This window comes from Sphaerodactylus townsendi, linkage group LG06 (genome assembly GCF_021028975.2).
Source record: "Sphaerodactylus townsendi isolate TG3544 linkage group LG06, MPM_Stown_v2.3, whole genome shotgun sequence".
NCBI lineage: Eukaryota > Metazoa > Chordata > Lepidosauria > Squamata > Sphaerodactylidae > Sphaerodactylus > Sphaerodactylus townsendi.
The window spans coordinates 7773124-7787469 of NC_059430.1; the positions used below are offsets into that span (position 1 = coordinate 7773124).

The 14346-nt window shown below is 44.6% G+C and overlaps 1 protein-coding gene across 1 annotated transcript in view; it reads right to left on the reverse strand.

The window, feature by feature from the left end:
* The window catches only part of LOC125435284 (collagen alpha-1(VII) chain-like), a 158518-nt gene that overhangs the window by 48989 nt on the left and 95183 nt on the right, over window positions 1-14346 (reverse strand). Inside the window, exons 34-39 of the mRNA XM_048501472.1 lie at window positions 13654-13698; window positions 11453-11488; window positions 9759-9803; window positions 6897-6932; window positions 6189-6224; window positions 2802-2834 (exon numbers count right to left, since the gene is read on the reverse strand). Of these exons, the coding sequence (XP_048357429.1) occupies window positions 2802-2834; window positions 6189-6224; window positions 6897-6932; window positions 9759-9803; window positions 11453-11488; window positions 13654-13698 (231 nt within the window). The remainder of the gene's footprint in view (window positions 1-2801; window positions 2835-6188; window positions 6225-6896; window positions 6933-9758; window positions 9804-11452; window positions 11489-13653; window positions 13699-14346) is intronic.

The following is a 14346-nucleotide window of genomic DNA, read 5'->3' on the forward strand; positions in this document are numbered from 1 at the left end:
GTGAGAGCGGGGCTGGAAATCCTAAATGAGGTAGTGAAATGGACAGCATCACTTCAGTTTGTGAATCCCAGTTCTCTTACATGCATTCTCCTCAGGCCTCATGCAATTGCTATCATCCCTTTGAAACCCTGTGCTGGAAAGCAGACTCCTCACAGCACAGAAACAGTATAAAGAAGAAGAGTTATTTTTTTATAACCCATCTTTCTTTGGGAGTCTTAGTTGATAGTTCCATAGGAATGTCAACTCAATGCATGGCAGCTGTGAAAAAGGCAAACTCTATGCTGGGGATCATTAGGAAAGGAGTTGATAATAAAACTCTATGCTGGGGATAATGAGGAAAGGAGTTGATAATAAAACTCTATGCTGGGGATAATGAGGAAAGGAGTTGATAATAAAACTCTATGCTGGGGATAATGAGGAAAGGAGTTGATAATAAAACTGCAAGGATTGTCATGCCCTTATATAAAGCCGTGGTGCGACCGCACTTGGAGTCCTGTGTTCAGTTCTGGCCGCCACATCTCAAAAAGGATATCGAAGAGATAGAAAAAGTGCAGAGAAGGGCAACGAGGATGATTGAGGGACTGGAGCACCTTCCTTATGAGGAGAGGCTGCAGCGTTTGGGACTCTTTAGTTTGGAGAGGAGACGTCTGAGGGGGGATATGATTGAAGTCTATAAAATTATGCATGGGGTAGAAAATGTGGACAGAGAGAATTTTTTCTCTCTTTCTCACAATACTAGAACCAGGGGGCATCCATTGAAAATGCTGGGGGGATTGGTGTTTGGAATATGCTGCCACAGGAGGGGGTGATGGCCACTAACCTGGATAGCTTTAAAAGGGGCTTGGACAGATTTATGGAGGAGAAGTCGATTTATGGCTACCAATCTTGATCCTCTTTGATCTGAGATTGCAAATGCCTTAACAGTCCAGGTGCTCGGGAGCAACAACCGCAGAAGGCCATTGCTTTCACCTCCTGCATGTGAGCTCCCAAAGGCACCTGGTGGGCCACTGCGAGTAGCAGAGAGCTGGACCAGATGGACTCTGGTCTGATCCAGTTGGCTTGTTCTTATGTTCTTATGTTCTTATGTTTCTTTACCTTTAAGGAGTCTCAAAGCAGCTTACAATTGTCTTCCCCTCCACAACAGAAATTTTGTAAGTGGGGCCAAGAGAGTTCTGAGAGAACTGAGATTGAACCAAGGTCACTCAGCAGGTTGCATGTGGAGGAGTGAGGAACTGAGCCTGGCTCTCCAGATTCCAGTCCACCACTCAAGTGGAGGAGTGGGGAATCAAATCTCTAACCCGGATTGCCTCCCCACCAGAAAAACCACCTCCTGTTCTAAAAGAAGGGGCAGATTAGCCTTGCAAATATTTATTCCCAAAGAAGTGTTGAAGCTATGGATTATCACTACTACAGGCAGTTAATGCAGAACACACACATTGTACACAAAGTGATGTTGTAGGTCAGTGGTGGGATCCAAAAATTTTAGTAACAGGTTCCCATGGTGGTGGGATTCAAACTGTGGCGTAGCACCAATGGGGCTGGGCGGGGCACGATGGGGGCGTGGCCAGGCATTCCAGGGGCAGGGCATTCCTGGGCAGGGCTGAGGCAAGGACGCAGCCGCTGCGCCGGTCCTTGGGCGGGAAACGAATGCATGCAGGCGCATAAGCTGTCACGCATGCCTTGCAGTGCACCTCCCAAGCTAGAATGCTTCAAGTTCCTATGGTAGCACTACTGGCTGAGAGGAGGGGCGTATTGCTAAGAGTAAAAAAATCACACATGGCAAAATCACCAATTAGTAACCCCCTCTCAGCACACACAAATATTATTATTATTATTATTATTATTATTATTATTATTATTATTATTATTATTATTATATTATTATTATTATTATTATTATTATTATTATTAGTAGTAGTAGTAGTAGTATTAATTGTATTTATAAACCGCCCTCCCCCGAAGCGCTCAGGGCGGTGAACAAAACATAGAAGTAGAGCACACAATAAAATCAGTAATATCAAATTGGAATAAATAAGTATTAAACAGTGGCTCTATATGTATTAAAACTACCCCATTAAAAGCAGCGTTCAGTCAAATATAAATAGATGGCGTCCTACTAACAGATCCCCAAAAAGAAGAGGGAGGAACGGTAGGATCCGCAGATGTTATAAAAGGAGGAAAGAGGGGGGGGGCGCCATCAGCGGCCGGTCTCCCCAAAGGCCCAGTGAAACAGCTCGGTTTTGCAGGCCCTGCGGAACTCGTTAAGGTCCCGCAGGGCCCGTGTAGCTGGAGATAGAGCGTTCCACCAGGCAGGGGCCAGAGTTGTAAAAGCCCTGGTCCGGGTGGAGGCCAGCCGCATCATGGAGGGACCAGGGATCACCAGCAGATTGGCCTCTGCTGACCGCAGAGGTTGATTTGGGACATATGGGGCAAATAATTAGTAACCTACTCTCGGGAACCTGTGAGAACCTGCTGGATCCCACCTCTGTTGTGGGTTCTCCTTCTTTGCAGGTGTTTAAGCACGAAATGATTACTTATCAAGGATGCTTTAGGTTATCCTTCATGTTGCAGGAGGTTAGGCCCCTTCCAACTTTTTAATTTTAAGAGTCTATGAAAACTCTGACATCAACAGGTTAAAAGTAGTTTTGAGAAAGGTCCTATGGAGAAGAGGGGAGAAAAAGACCATCTCTATTCTGAATACCCCCCTTGAAGCTCCTCCCCCTAGTTCTGTTGCTTCACGCCTTTACACAATTTTCTGACACCCTGCCCCACAAGCTCCCATACACCTATGCAATACTCACTCGGCTGCCTTTCTTGCCCGTAGGTCCTACAACCTGTGAATCAAGAAACCGTATATGTATTTACCGCATTCATATTTCACCTTTCTGACTGAGACTCAAAGCGGATTAAGCAGTGCAAGTCAACAACAGCCCATATCAAGACACATCTAATAAGCACAGTTTAGGCTGATACAGTCAACATCAAATGAGTGTGTTCCGAGGACTAAGATTACTGAAAACCAAAACAGCATAGTTTGCAAGAGGTTTGCCCGCTGATCTTAAATTTACCAAGGCTAACCAATCCAAACTGGTGGTGGGTAATTCCCATTCACTTGGCTGACGGGGGAAAAACAATGGGAAACTGGAGCCAAGATATTGGCAGCGCCCCAATGTACTGATATCACTTCCTGTGTACCTGGAAGTGACATCAGCATATTGTTGGGGGATTTATTTATCTATATCAATTTTTATACAGCTTCTCTTAGCTTACAAGTGTGAAGCGGTTTAAACATATGATTATATCAATTAAAATAGGTTTAAAAATAGTATGGTAAATACTCAGCAAAATCCCATATAGTCTTATAAAATATTACAAAGTACACGAGATCAGTTTAATCCCAACCCAAAAACTGTAAAAACCTTAAAATGACAACAACAATGGGAAACTGCAGGGAAAAAACAACAGGAAACTGGAGGCGGGAAACTGGCAGTGCTCCAATGCATTGATATCGCTTCCTGTGTACCTGGAAGTGACATCAGCATGTTGTTGGGGGGATTTATTTATTATATCCATTTTTATACTGCTTCTCTTTGGTTAAGAGCTTGAAGTGGTTTACAACAATGTATGATTACATCAATTAAAATAGGTACAAAAATACCATGGTAAATATCTAATAAAATCCTGCGAAATTATATAAAATAATACAAAGAAGAAGAGTTTTGGATGTATATCCCCCCTTTCTCTCCTGTAGGAGACTCAAAGGGGCTTACAATCTCCTTGCCCTTCCCCCCTCACAACAAACACCCTGTGAGGTGGGTGGGGCTGAGAGAGCTCCGAAAAGCTGTGACTAGCCCAAGGTCACCCAGCTGGCATGTGTGGGAATGCACAGGCTAATCTGAATTCCCCAGATAAGCCTCCGCAGTTCAAGCGGCAGAGCAGGGAATCAAACCTGGTTCCTCCAGATTAGAATGCACCTGCTCTTAACCACTACATCACTGCTGCTCCAAAATACATGAAACCAATCTAATCCCAACCCTAAAACTGTAGGGACCTTAAAATATTACAATACCCACATATCTAGGCCTTACAATTTGTTGAAAGTGAAGGACTTTCATGCTGTTTCCTGCCTCAACCACAGTGGGGGTTTTACTAGTAAGCCAGATATTAGATAGGGACCCAGGGATTGACTCTATCATGCTGGGCCCATAACCTGTTGGATAATCTCCTTGGAGAGATTATACATTTGCATTACAAGCAGAGTGTGTTGGAGGCTGGAGCACAGTGAAGCATCTCCCAACATGCATGTGAGCTTTGGCACAAATGATAGTCGGAGTTGTTTGTAGTTTCTAATCTAATAAAAAGAGTATTTATTAGTGAACTCCATTCTGGATAGAAAGGTAGAGAAACAGGTCACTAATCTAATTTAATCTAATCTAGCTGGATGGGGATGGATGTTGGGCCAATTCCATTGAATGCATAGCATCTGAGTTCTCATGAAGGAACAACATTTGGCCTGGAAAAAACATTTCAGCCATTGGGGCTGTTAGAACCTTTTGGTCGGATATCAAAGGGCATCTCCCTGGCAACTGTCATGTGATCTCTTCCTCTGGACTGTGCCGGAAGGAGCACAGCAATGCATTTCCCAACATGCATGTGAGCTTCGGCACAAAGAAAAGTCAGAGTTGTTTATAGTTTCTGATCTAATAAAAGGAGTATTAGTGAACTCCATTCTGGATAGAAAGGTAGATAGATAGGTTCACTAATCTAATCTAATTAGCTGGATGCGGATGGATGCACTCAGCATCCATCCTCTCTCCACACATGGCGCAGTAGAAGTGGTTAGAGAGCAAGAAGGAATGAGCCAGAAGGAAGGAAGTCCCAGAGAGTATCAGCCTAACATCAAAGGGATAGTACCTGCATGATAGAGTAAAGGTGTCGATCTAGCGTCTGGCTTACTAATAAAAACCCCTCTGTGGTTGAGGCAGGAAACAGTGTAACACTCATTCACTTCCAACACAATTGAGAGCTATTATGAGCCGAAAGCAAGCCGAAATAATTCTGCCTTACATAGTCTCTGAAATGTCATCAGCTCCCGTTGAGCCCAGATGTCTTCTGATAGTTCATTCCAGAGGGAGGGCACAACAGTTGTGATGGCCCACTGTGGACCACTAGAAAGCCGAGCAAAGATGAACAAAAGGAGTGGGGTTCAAAACAGCATCTTCTAGGATTACAACTGATCTCCAGGTAACAGGGATCAGCTCACCTGGAGAAAATGGATGCTTTGGAAGCTGGACTCTATGGCACTGCATCCCACTAAATTTCCTTCCCTCCCCCAAAGCTGCCCTCCTCAGGCTCCACTGTCAAAATTTCATGGTATTTCCCAACTCAGAGATCGCCACCTTATCCCCGCCACCATTTGGTAGACCAGCAGTGAAAAATGAACAAAAAGATTCCATCGGTGCAATGTCATGATGTCATTTTTGAGCCAAACTAGTGGAAAGGGAGCCGCACCCTGTGAAAAAGATTAAAAAGAACAATGCGGCCTTTCCAACTTACAGGAAGTTCATACCATAAAGTTCCTGCCAATTCCTAGAGCTACCCAAAAGTGTTGAAGGGCAGCTCTAGGAATCACCAGAAACTCTGTGGTACCAGCAATTGCAGGCAGCAGGACTTCGAAGAGGGAGAATCCCTTGGCTGGCCTACTGAAGAGGAGGAAGAGGAGGAGTTTGGATTTATATCCCCCCTTTCTCTCCTGCAGGAGACTCAAAGGGGCTGACAATCTCCTTGCCCTTCCCCCCTCACAACAAACACCCTGGGAGGTAGGTGGGGCTGAGAGAGCGCCGAGAAGCTGTGACTAGCCCAAGGTCACCCAGCTGGCGTGTGTGGGAGTGTACAGGCTAATCTGAATTCCCCAGAGAAGCCTCCACAGCTCAGGTGGCAGAGTGGAGAATCAAACCTGGTTCCTCCAGATTAGATACACGAGCTCTTAACCTCCTACGCCACTGCGTAGGGTTTGTCCTGTACAAGTTGCCTGTAAATTTTGCTCTATTATGGGAAACAAACCACAACCAATAAGGACTCATGCCTGATAATGTGAAACATGGGGGAAAAAAGTACCTTCACAGGAACTGTCTTTCCTTTGTTTAATACTTGTTACTTAATAGGAGTGCCTAGAAACTCATAATTACCCCCATCGCTGGAGCTCCAGGGAAGCCTTGAATGCCCTGTGAAAAGGCAAGGAGAATATAGTTAGGCCCATTACAAATGGAACGCTTACCTTAGACTGTTCTATGTGCAGTGGGCTTGCAGAGGGCTCTCCTTGCATTTACATGCGAAGAGGCAGCCTTTAGTGCAGCTGCTTGCTGAAGCCTCAAATGGGCTCTGGTTTCTTCATTTCTCTGAAGTCGGCCCATCAACAGCTTTAAAGGCACATATCTCATCCCACACCCAAAAGACGCCCTGCTTTTACTGCTCCTTCAAAAGCCTTCTCTGTTGTTATTTCCGGGAGATGCCCAGATGTCCTCTAGAGGTTGCCATCCCTATTTCTAGGCTCCTGCCCTGCTTCCGCCCTTGGCGTAACCTGTCTAGAGAAAAGGGAATCAAAATCCCTTCACTTGAGAGCTGGGTTTACTTTGTATGTGGAAGCCATCCAAAATCTCTGTCTGTGGAGAACTAACACTTCAGGGAGCATATCTCTGACATGCTAATTTTCTAACGGAGGTTTTGGAGGATGGGGGTATCGACAAGCATTCAGTTGTGAGCACCCCCGTATTAACTGAAGTATTACAGCCTGGCTAAAGATGACTTCCTCAATGAGAGCCTTGAATCGAACAATATTGTTGATTTTGTATCTTTTTTTGTTACACAACTGGACCAACAGTTCCGTTTTTACTTACTTGATCTCCTTTTGGTCCAATTGGCCCTGGAAGACCCTGCAAATCACCCAAAAAATTCCACAGATTATAATTAAAATAACAGTTGCGATAACAGTGGCAACCTATTAGTTAGGAAATTTGTCTCCCAAAATAATTTACTGTGATACAATATTCGTTTAATTTTCTAATGCCTGTTTTGTGGGTTTTTCCCATTTCCCAAAAGATGATGGGGAGCCATCACAAGGAACATCTTTACATTTGGAGGTAGTATACTCAGGTTGGGCATCTTTTGTAGAATACCTTCACTGTACTCAGAGAACGGGTCTAAAAGAAACCAAACTGACAAATTTCTTCTTCTGATCTACCTGCAAATTAAGCCCCACAAATCTACCAGGGACTTGATTCTACAAGGTGGGGTCTGTGGATCTGCAGAGTCAATAGATCTTCAGAAAGTCAAGATAAGCTTTCCACTAATTGGGAACAGACAAGATGTTTTGTTGGGACATAGGTGGAAGATTTTACATTCTAGCCCCAAACATTCAGTCAAGGTGAACTAACAACTTCTCTTAGGTCAATTCCCCACTGGCAGGTTTGACCTAGGTTCAACCTAGGTTTGACTTAGGTATTCCCCACAGCCACTGAGTTCGACACGGTTCCGTCCCAGCTTCACCCCCTCAAACTGTCAAATTCCGACTCCATCAGGGAGGTACAACTTTTTCAGTCAACCTAGGTTGAACTCAGGTCGAAGCTGGTAAAGTGTGGAATCATCAAGGAACTGTTCCCTCCGGTCAGCCAATCACAGTTCAGTGTTTTGGGCATGCTCAGAACAAAAGACTTGCGGCGGGGAAAAGCACACCCTTTAAAAAAAATCCTTCTTGTATATGAAGCGATAGCCATACATATAAACAGCACACGTTTACACGCTGCTTTTAGCTACATAGAGCACTGATTTGTGGCTATGTTGCTGTTATGTAAAAAAAACGGATGCACGTTCACGTTCCCATGGTAACACGACAGCCAATTGGGAACAAAGAGCAGAAGAGGCGCTGAGGTGATCCCGCCCTCTGAGCTCAGCTCTGGTGGGACAAACTCGGCTGCTGTGAGGAGTAACAATGGAGTCGACCTAGGTCAGTTCCTTTTCAGGGAACCGGGTCGAATCTAGTCGACTCTGCAGTGGGGAATCAACTTTAGAGACATGTGAATGAGACCAAAGCTATGGGTCAAACTCAGAGCACCAGGGCTTCATCCAAGGGTACAAAGGACCAGAGAAAGGAGAAGAGGTCAAACCAAGCAGGCATCTGAGTGGTCAGGTGAGGGTCTAAGGCAGGGTTCCCCAACCTTTTTGGATCCTGTGGGCACCTGTGAATTCTGTCACAGGTTGGTGGGCACAGCAACAAAAATGGCTGTCATGAAAGGTGGAGCCAATCATAAAATGGCCACAAAAGGAGGTGGAACCGCACACAGAAGAAGGGGACAAGAGCAGTGTTTCTATAAAAGAGGAATGTGTGAGAGAATAAAACCAACGCTGCAGAGACAGCTGTCACCGAACCAATGTTAATTTAATCTACACTGCCAATCAGATCTCCAATGGCCAATCAAAAGCCCTGATGGACAAAAGTCCCCCTGGCCCCACCCACTTTCTAAAAACACTCGGCAGGTGCCAGAAAAGATACCAGCAGCGGCAGCCCCCATAATGCCTACAGGCATCACAATGGGAACCCCTAGTCTAAAGTTACAGAGCTCAAAGCAAGCAAGATCTGATACCTAGGGATGCGCTAGGCGGAGCAGGGAGAGGCAAGCCTAGACTATACTCTGTCCCACCAAAAGATAAAAATGTGATTCTGAATTGGTCAGGGGAAGTGAAAGTAGTGTGCTTCCACTGTAGAAAAAAGAAGTCCCAATATTAAAATGGCTGCCATGGATAAAACCACCTGTATCACAGGAATCCCTTGGGCTATCACAGTGGTTTTAACAGCATTCTGCTCAGTGGCCCCTAAGAATTCTTGCCCACTAATTGGGTTTTGGACATTCGGATCCCTGATTTTTCCAAAATGGCCACCTAGGGATTCTTCTCCACCCACTGATTTTTCAAAAGTCGCTCCTCATAGGGCAGTGATGGTGGGTGCCAGAGGTGGCACTCAGAGCCCTCTCTGTGAGCACGCACAAACAGAGTTCATTATGTGGAGGGGAAATCGCCTCCCTCCCACATACACATCTAGGCTGGACTGGGCCGCTGGGCTCGATTATTAGCATTAAACCTTAGACCTAGTTTTGGGGAAGCAGTACAGGTAGCCCTGTTGAGCGCTGTTAAACCCCACTGATTTTCATGCAAAGAACTAAAGCATGATCCTTTACCTGGGAGTAAGCTTGGTTGCTGGCAATATGGCTTGCTTCTGAGTAAACCCTCCTAGGGTCGTGATTCACCCATTCGAAGAGTTGCACGGTTGCTTCAAAGCAAAGCCAACAACTACCACCAAGCTTACTCCTGAGTAACGCATGCCTCAGAGCCAACCATTTTTTCTAAACTAAAACCTCAGCATTCAGGTTAAATTGCCGGGTTGGCACTTTGCGATAAATAAGTGGGTTTTGTGTTAAAGTTTGGGCACTCGGTCTCGAAAAGGTTCGCCATCACTGTCATAGGGCATGGATTCCAGACCTTTTATGATTTTAGTCACCCTCCTCAGGGCCCTCCTCAGGACCTCATTCCTAGGTCAATGAGGTTCCTATTTGCCAGTTTATGGCACTCCTTGATTTCCTGGGCTGGCTTAACAGCAGATTTGGACTGTTGAAATGCCTCATCTGTAATGGGTTAGGAAGGTTTTGGAATCAACCAAATTTTAGAGCAATGGCTCAAAAAACAAACGCGTGCCCTGGTTATCTTACCGCGATTCCGTGAAGACCTTTCACCCCCATCTCGCCACGCTCTCCCTGCAAAGGAGAGAACATGAACACTTATCATACACTAAGAAGAAGCACAAAGACAGCTAGGAAACCACATGGTCTATGTGAGTGTCAAGAGTCTTATTAGTCTATGAAACTGCACATCATCACCAGTGCCAAGCAGTTGAATGGTGCTACAGGAGAGAAAATGGAATTCTGGGTGATAGGGTAGGGCAGAATTGGAGTCAAACTGCCAGCTCATCCAGCGCTACTTTGTCATTCATTCATTCATTCATTCATTCATTCATTCATTCATTCATTCATTCATTCATTCATTCATTCATTCATTCATTCATTGGATTTATTAGCCGCCCTCCCCTGGAGGGCTCTGGGCAGCGCAAAACATAACAAAATTATAATATAACAATATTTAAAATCTATACAATACAGTACTTTGAATAAAACCAGAAAAACCTCAGATGGCAATTTAAAACCTTCCCATCAATACCAATATATCTAAAATAAACTTAATTAGTACCGATATAAATATCCATGTCAAATAATAAAACACATCATCATTACATTATAAGTAGCCTGATTCTTCTTGCGGCATGAGCAAAAAGGGCTACTCAGTTGGAAATGTATGAATCACCATTGGATAATAGAAAAATCAATTTCTCAGTGTTATCAGTATCCCCCACAATTGGGAGAAGTTGTCGTATGTTTTGCCCTAGGCAAGATGTATGCAACTGCATCCATTCCTAGTGAAGGTCAACAGGTACATGTGTATATAATCCTGTTTGCAGAGTAACGAGCAGAACGTAGCTTTGTGCGCCACTTTAAGTTAAAAACACTTATCTTGCTAAAGACCAGCCTTTTTACCTCAGAAATCATAAACAAAAGAGAGCTTTACTTAAACTGGGAGAGAAATAGATCATAAACATGAACAAAGTATCACTCATATACACTGATGCATTCACAGTTCATTGTTTGGTTACAATTTCAAGCATTACAATATTAAGTATTTCAGTCAGAGGCTTTTGGTTAACAGAACACATAACAACATCTTTCCTCCGCAAGAGTCAGGGAGCAACTGTTTTCCACTTTTAGAATGTTCGTAGAGATCTCCCAGAATTCCCTGCTAATGTTTTCAGCAGCACGTCATGGTAAGATGTGCCCCTGGAGATACCAGTGACAGATGCAGATGAAACATTAGGAGCAAAAACCACCAGTTTATGGCCACACAGCCCAGAAAACCCACAACAGCCAGCAGAGGGGGAGGCTATAATTCTAACTAACCATAGTAATTGGAGTAGCACATGTTCAATTTATTTTATTTACTTCACTTACACCCCACCTTTCTCCCCGACAGTGGCCAAAAGCATCTCATAACATCGTTCTTCCCTCTTCCAGTTTATCCTCACAACAGCCCTGTGAAGTAGACTAGTCTCAAAGTGTGTGACCGGCCCAGAGGCAGCTTCCCTGGCAGAGTGGGAGTTCAAACCTGGGTCTTTCGAGAACTAGTCCAATACTGTAATTGTTGCACCATGAGGGTTTTACCATTGGTTCAGATTGCCACACTACCCACACCCAGTTCAATTAATTCATAATCTTGATTGATCCAAACTGAGCCTATTTCTTCTGCTCCCTGCCATAGCTGTTTGTCATCTAGTCCTCCCCAGTTCAGGAAACATCACCTTTTCTCCTTTGACACCATCTTGGCCTTTTTTACCCTGGATCAAAACAACAACAACAACAAAGAATCAATCTATTATTCAAAGCAAACAATTCCGTTTGTCTAACAGGTTTAACATTGCAAACCCCAAGCCTTGCAGGAGAACTGGCATCCCCCCTCAAACAGGAACAATACCCATTTCTAAGATCTGCTCATCCCAATAATTCATAATGCTCAAATATTTTTGATGTTGGAGCCAATAAACATTTATCAACTTCCTGCTTAGCGACTGGAGACAAGGCAAATTCTAAATTAACTTCATTGCTACAAGGACAAATGACAGCAATTTAGCTTGGATGGATTACATGAATTCATGGAGAAAAGGCCAATCAGCCATGATACCTCCGGGTTCAAAGGCTGTGTACTAGTTACTCGGAAGCCAAACCAGGGGGAATAGTTGACTTCCATGTCTTGATTGTAGACCGTTTAATTTCTGCCAGTCTCTGGACTAGATGTGATGCAGTAGGATTCTTTCAATGTTCTCATATAGTTATGGTGGTAGCATCATGGCACTGGCTACAACTCTGTGGCAGACCACATGTGTTGCACACCAAAGGCATCCCCCGATTCCTTTCCTGGTGTCTACAGTCATCAGCTCTGATTGGAAAATTCCTAGAGATCTGGGGGATGTGGGGAACCTGAGGAGATTGGAATACTGACTCTTTTCCTACTGGTGCATTGGAAGCCAGTGGAAGGAAATGGGGGGAGGGGTGAAGCGTGCACCGGCACACTTACATCACTTCCTGCAAAAACTGGAAGTAGCACAGAGGATGCTCTAGTACAAGGGCCCATAACCTTTTTGAGCCTGCAGGCACCTGTGGAATTTGGACACAGCATGGTGAACGCAGAAACAAAATGACTTCCACAGGAAGAGGAACGAGCCACAAAATGGCTCTCACAGCTTAACTTCAGCAACACAGTGCAGATCCTTGTGTTTTGTGGTAGGAGCTTCTGCCAAAGCAATATTTTTTTTAAAAAAAACTGCAGCCAATCAAAATTCCACTAGTCAATCAGAAGCCTTGCTGGGCAAAACCCTTACCTAACCTGGCTCACTTCCTAAAAACATTTGGTGGGTGTCAGAAAAGGTGCTGGAGGCACCATAGTCCCATGGGCAGCAGGCTGGGGACTAATGCTCAAGCATTTTACAAAAACTCTATGGCAAAACCATACAGTTTTTTTAAGTGCTAGAGCATCTAAAAGGAGCAGCAGTGGCGTAGTGGCTAAGAGCAGGTGCACTCTGATCTGGAGGAACCGGGTTTGATTCCCAGCTCTGCCGCCTGAGCTGTGGAGGTTTATCTGGGGAATTCAGATTAGCCTGTGCACTCACTGTGCTCCAGCCTCCAACACACTCTGCTTGTAATGCAAAGATATAATCTCTCCAAAGAGATTATCCAACAGGTTATGGGTCCAGCATGATAGAGTCAATCACTGGGTCCCTATCTAATATCTGGCTTACTAGTAAAACCCCCACTGTGGTTGAAGCAGGAAACAGCATAAAAGTCCTTCACTTCTAACAAATTGTAAGGCCTAGATATGTGGGTATTGTAATATTTTAAGGTCCCTACAGTTTTAGGGTTGGGATTAGATTGGTTTCATGTACTTTGGAGCAGCAGTGACGTAGTGGTTAAGAGCAGGTGCCTTCTAATCTGGAGGAACCAGGTTTGATTCCCTGCTCTGCCGCTTGAACTGCGGAGGCTTATCTGGGGAATTCAGATTAGCCTGTGCACTCCCACACATGCCAGCTGGGTGACCTTGGGCTAGTCACAGCTTTTCGGAGCTCTCCCAGCCCCACCCACCTCACAGGGTGTGAGGGGGGAAGGGCAAGGAGATTGTAAGCCCCTTTGAGTCTCCTACAGGAGAGAAGGGGGGATATAAATCCAAACTCTTCTTCTTCTCTTTTATTTTTCTTACCAGAACTGACATAAGTGTGCCCTCCATTTTTTGCCAGAAGTGATATAACTGCCCCACCCAATGGCTCCTGGGTGTTGCTTTCTGAGGTTTGGCAACTCAACATGAAGTTTTCTAAGTAAAGGAGTGTTTAGAACTGGGATCCACCACAGCAGTCTGATATGGCACAGGCAATCTTATCCTCTTAGGTTTCTCCTGCCTCATTCTCCTGCATGCGTGAACTTGGCTCAACTATCTTTCTGTCTTCATCCCTACCCTCAAACCAGCTTGTCCTTCTGGCCCTGGCGCTCCACGTTCACCCTAAAAAAAGAAACATAGAAATGTTAGTGCCTTAGGGGTCCCAACCATCTGAGGAATCTCTCATGACCAGTAACTGAACCATATATAATCACCACTCTGCAAATTCATTAAAAACAAAATCAGTTATTCACAGAAAACAAGCCCAGACACTTGTGCGGCCACCCGGCTTACAATCCGTGGCTGATTTTTCACGTTCAAAATGCCCCGTGGTAGATCTGGGGAGCGTGCCTGCTGCTGCGCTTTTGCCCTACTGTTGACTCTTCACTGGTCTCCTATTGGCTGGGGACCTTTGGGTGCTGGCAACAGATCCAATTTGCAAGTCCAAAGAGGGTCTTTGTCTTTGTCAAAGGGTCGGCTGGGCGTTGGTCTAAGCTGCATTCCAGAGCCAACGTTCTTGTCCCTTAATATCAAACCTTTCTGGCCACTGCTTTGGCCATCAGACACAAATTTTAAAAATAACATTTCTAAACTTAAACGTTAGGAAAACCTTACAGGATAAATACATATGCTTATACTTATAGGCATGGCTTTCTTAAATCTAACAATAACAAAACCTTAAACTAACTGAAGAACCTTGTTAAACCAAAATCCTAAACTGCAGGCACATCATAAATTCAACTAAAGAGGGGCTTTTATTACATCCTAGAA